The sequence below is a fragment of the Meleagris gallopavo genome, chromosome 9 (genome assembly GCF_000146605.3).
Source record: "Meleagris gallopavo isolate NT-WF06-2002-E0010 breed Aviagen turkey brand Nicholas breeding stock chromosome 9, Turkey_5.1, whole genome shotgun sequence".
Taxonomy (NCBI): domain Eukaryota; kingdom Metazoa; phylum Chordata; class Aves; order Galliformes; family Phasianidae; genus Meleagris; species Meleagris gallopavo.
In genome coordinates, this window is record NC_015019.2 from 1180651 (window position 1) to 1184836 (window position 4186).

At 61.4% G+C, this 4186-nt stretch overlaps 2 protein-coding genes across 2 annotated transcripts in view; one reads left to right on the forward strand and one right to left on the reverse strand.

The window, feature by feature from the left end:
* The first annotated feature begins 30 nt into the window (after window positions 1-30).
* BMP15 (bone morphogenetic protein 15) lies at window positions 31-3861 on the forward strand. The gene is made up of 2 exons (XM_003205666.3): window positions 31-1631; window positions 2321-3861. Exons 1-2 carry the CDS (start codon window positions 1286-1288, stop codon window positions 3085-3087), a joined length of 1113 nt encoding a protein of 370 aa, XP_003205714.2. The 5' UTR covers window positions 31-1285; the 3' UTR covers window positions 3088-3861.
* Window positions 3862-3949: 88 nt separating this feature from the next.
* Window positions 3950-4186, reverse strand: part of LOC104912140 (protein Shroom4-like) — a 4013-nt gene continuing 3776 nt past the window's right edge. Inside the window, exon 4 of the mRNA XM_010715141.3 lies at window positions 3950-4182. Within this exon, the coding sequence (XP_010713443.1) occupies window positions 3950-4182 (233 nt within the window). The remainder of the gene's footprint in view (window positions 4183-4186) is intronic.

Sequence of the window (4186 nt, forward strand, 5' to 3'; positions counted from 1 at the left end):
CCCCCCACGGCCCGCCTGGCTGGGGCGGAGCGCAGCCAGCCCGCCCGGCACGGCTCGGCACGGCTCGGAGCCGTTCTCTGCGCTGGGATAGGAGCCGTGCGACTCGGAGCGTCCCGGTACAACAAGAAGGGCTGGCACGGCACGGCTCGGCTCAGACGTGCACATGGCACATCGCGCTTGGCACACTTTGGTTTGGCACAACGTGGCACAGCTTAGCCCTCCGTGGCACGGTTCAGCCCCGCGTGGCACAGTTTGGCGCAGCTGAGCGCAGTTTGGCGCAGCGCACAAGCAAGCTTGGCGCGCTGGGGCTTGGCACAGCTCAGCACAGTTTGGCTTGGCACGGCTCAGCTCGCAGCCTGTGCTGGACACCGAAGGGCGCAACCCGCCGCGTCCCACCCAGTGTCACCCGTTACCACGCCTGGGAGGGGATGGGTGACGCAACGCCGTCTGGCCCCCGCCCTGTCCCCCGGGACGTCACCCCACGTCCCCCCGGCAGCTCTGACTCATTGCCTCTCTGCCAAAACGGCTGCTCCAGCGGCTTCGAGTTGTCCCCCACGCCACTGGGATTTGGGACACCCCACCCTCCCAGATGTCCCCACCTCCCCGTGCCACTGCTGGCGGTCCCCATCCTGTATCCCTCCTTGCTCTCTCCGTCCCACCACGTGGAGCCCACCTTGGGCAAGGAGATGTCCTGTCAGGGTGGCATGAGTGTCACCGGGCTTGGGGACAGTGTCCCCCATAAGGCTGTGCCTCAGGTGACCCTTCAGGTGACACATCCGAGCCTGGTGACAGCTCAGGTACCACCTGGCTGTGTTCTGTGCTGCTGGGTTCTGAGTCCCTACATCCACATGTGCCACCACCCCTGGGCTCAGGGAGCTGCCACTGAGAAGGGAGAACTTAGGTGTGGTTCTCAGGGGGCTCCTGCCCCTTTAAGCCCTAATTAGGAACATGCCTTTAAAAAGTCCCATGGGCCTCAGTCCTCTTACCCTGCTGGACCAGGCCGGTGAGGAGCAGGTGGGCTGAGCAAGCTGGTCCTCCCACCACCCCCTGCACCCTTCCCCACCCCGGCACTTTTAAGCTCCCCTCCCATTGCCAGGTTTTTGTCCAGCTGGCTTTGCCCCCTGCTTTGGGGGATTTGGGTTTTAGCCCTGATCTTGCACTCTTTTTGCAGAGCCCCCCCCTCTTCACCCCTTTTCTCTTTGTGCTGAGCTGAGTTCTCTGGCATGGGTGCTGTAGCGTGACAGCACCCCGGGACCTCTTTCTGCTTTACCTTTGGGGGGAACCCATGAAGCATGACCGCAGCGCTCCCCTAATCCTGCTGTCACCTCACCTCCTGTCACCCACCATGGCTTTGCTCCGGCCCTTTACCGCTCTCCTCCTCCTCACCGTGCTGCTCTCCTGGGCTGCGAGCCAGACCCCTCCCTTGCCCCTCTTGCAAGCTCTGCGGGCGCAAGCGCCAGGTAGCCAGGGCTGGAGGGGAGGGGCAGCCAGTGGGCAGCCCCTGCGCTACATGCTGGAGCTGTACCGGCGTGCTGCTGACCACGAGGGGCGGCCCCGGCGTGGCCGCAGTCTGAGCACCAACACCGTGCGCCTGGTGCAGGCGGCTTCCCATGAAGGACAGCCCTGGGCAGGTAAGGTGGTGGCAATGGGTGATGTGGCGTGTGGAGCTGGTGGGGTTCTTTTGAGTCCTGGAGTCTCTGCTTGGGTCTGTGCTGTGCCCTGGTGGAGCAGCACTTGGTTGTGAGATTCCCCCTTGGCTCGGGGACGGTGCTGCTTCTTGGGTGTGTGATGGCACTTGGCTGTGGGGTCCCTCTTGGCTTGGAGACACTGGTCTGTCATTCCTTGGGTCCTCCTGATGCCCTGTGAATAGTTTCCCCTTGGCTTGGTGATGCCATCTCTGCTTATGTCCTCACTGTGCCCTTTTGAAGCAGAGCTGGGATCCCCTCTTTGGCTTGGAGATGTTCTGTGAGGTCCTCTCTGTGCCTTGTGGAACACTTGGCAATGAGGTCCCCTTTGGTTTGGGGACACTATTTCTGCTCGGGTCCTTGCTGTGCCCTATGGAGCATGTGGTCATGGGATCTCTCCTTAATTGGAGACACTGTCTTGGGGACAACAAAGGCAAGAGCATCGCTTGATACTCATGCTGCAAGCACTGCTGGCTCTCCACTCCCATTGCAGTGCTGGCACAGGAGATGGAACCCCTCCCAGCTTTCTTTGCCAAGGGCCCCAACACCCATGCTGGGCACAGTGGGGTGGGACGAGGCAATGCCCCAAGCCTGGCAGCCCCAGGCAGGAGCTGACAGCTGCTTTCCTCCTGCAGGTCGCTGGTACATGCAGCCCCTCACCTACCGCCTGGCTGCCCAGCCTGAAGCCGAGCACCTTCTCCGTGTCACCGTGGCCTACCCTCAGAGCCTGCCACTGCCCCGTGGTCGCCTCCTGTGTGCCGTGGAGCTGCTGCCTGCTGCCAAAGCCCCGGCGGTCCTGCTCAGCCCCACCGCCCCATCCCGCCACGGCTGGACCGAAGCAGACATCACCCCCTATTTATCCCCAGCAAATAGCAGCTCAGGAGGAACGCTGACCCTGCGGCACATCTGCGTGCGAGCTGGCCGAGCCACCGCAGCCAACCCAGCGTCCCCTGCAGACCCTTTCCTCCTCCTCTTCCTCAATGACACCCGCAGCGGGACGCTACCGGAGCCTCGGCGCAGCCGGCGTGAGGCAGGGACGCTTCTCCACGACCTGCCCAGCTACCTGCGGGATGCTGGAGGGGACAAAAGTGATTGCTCCCTGCGCTCCTTCCCCGTCAGCTTTGCCCAGTTGGGTTGGGACCATTGGATCATCGCTCCCCATCGCTACAACCCGCGTTATTGTAAAGGAGTGTGCCCACGGCTCCTCCGCGATGGCTACCACGCGCCCAACCACGCCGTGGTGCAGAACTTGGTCCACCAGCTGGTGGATGCCAACGTCCCCCGACCCTCCTGCGTCCCCTACCGCTACAGCCCCATCAGCGTCCTGATGATCCAGCATGATGGCAGCATCCTCTACAAGGAGTATGAGAACATGATCGCAGAGTCCTGCACCTGCCGGTAACCTGTGCCCGGAGCTGGATTCTTTTTTTTGGATGTATTTTGATGCTTGGTGGGTGGTTGGTTGTGTTTTTGTGGGTTTTTTGTTGGTTTTTTTTTTTTGGATTGGGGAGGGGTTTGTCTCCACTCTGGTGCGATGCTCTGAGGGAAAGTTTTACAGTTTTATGGAAAACTTGTATAAAAAAAATTATGTAGGATTTTAAAGGTGGGAGCCTGCCCTTAGCATCCCTCTGTCCTGCATTGCTGTCTATTGTGGGGGCTGGAGCATGAAGCTGGTGGAGAGCGTGTCTCCATGCTGTCACCTGCACCCATAGGACTCAGTCCCACGCACCCCAAGCCATCTTGTCCCTGGGTATTTTGGGGGCTCCCCCCGTTGCAGCCCCAATCCTGGCTTTCCTTGGGATGGCTATGAAAACTGGTGGGACGTGGGGATGGTAGTGTCACCCCATTGCCTCTCTGTCTGCTGTTCCATGTGGGCTGGGCTCTGCTCTGAACCTGTCCTTGTTCCCAGAGGTGTCCCCCAGGCCCACAGCCTGGCTTTCCTCTATTTATTGCTGACTGTGTTAATAAATAAATTACTGAATTTTGCTAAAGCCCACCTCGGTGGCTCCTTTGTTCCACTGCTGGTCTGTGGCTGTGCACCAAGCTCCAATCACCTTCTTTTGTGTCTCCTACACTTCTCGTTCCGCTGTGACATAAGGAGCCCCGAGTTCCCCTCCGTCCCCGTGCTTTGGTCACTGCAATCCCGATGGCAGCGTGAAGGAGAGTGCTTCCAGTCCGTGTGGAAGGTGGTGGAGCTGGGATACCGGGGTGGGTGGGCGTTCTGGGGGCTTTAGTGTTCCTTCAATGGAGATGTGCTTCCCCCGTCACACGGGCAGCCCGGGGATGGCAGCGTGTCGCTGCACGCTCGGTGTATCCGTCCGTCCCCCGGCGTCCGCAGACGGGAGCTGCCTTCCATCGCGCCCCATGTCCCCATATGGCCCCCTGTCCCCGCCCGCCCTTCGCGGCCTCCGCCCACCAGAGGGCGCTGCCCGCCGCCCCTCCCACCGACCGCGGGGACGCCAGGTCCTGACCGCCGCATAGTGAGCGTTGCGCGCCGCTCC

Bases quoted from the DNA above. Each gene is read 5' to 3' on its own strand.
- BMP15 (XM_003205666.3), top strand. From the start codon at position 1,286: ATGAAGCATGACCGCAGCGCTCCCCTAATCCTGCTGTCACCTCACCTC. The intron at 1,632-2,320 runs GTAAGGTGGTGG...TTCCTCCTGCAG, and splicing joins TGAAGGACAGCCCTGGGCAG to GTCGCTGGTACATGCAGCCC.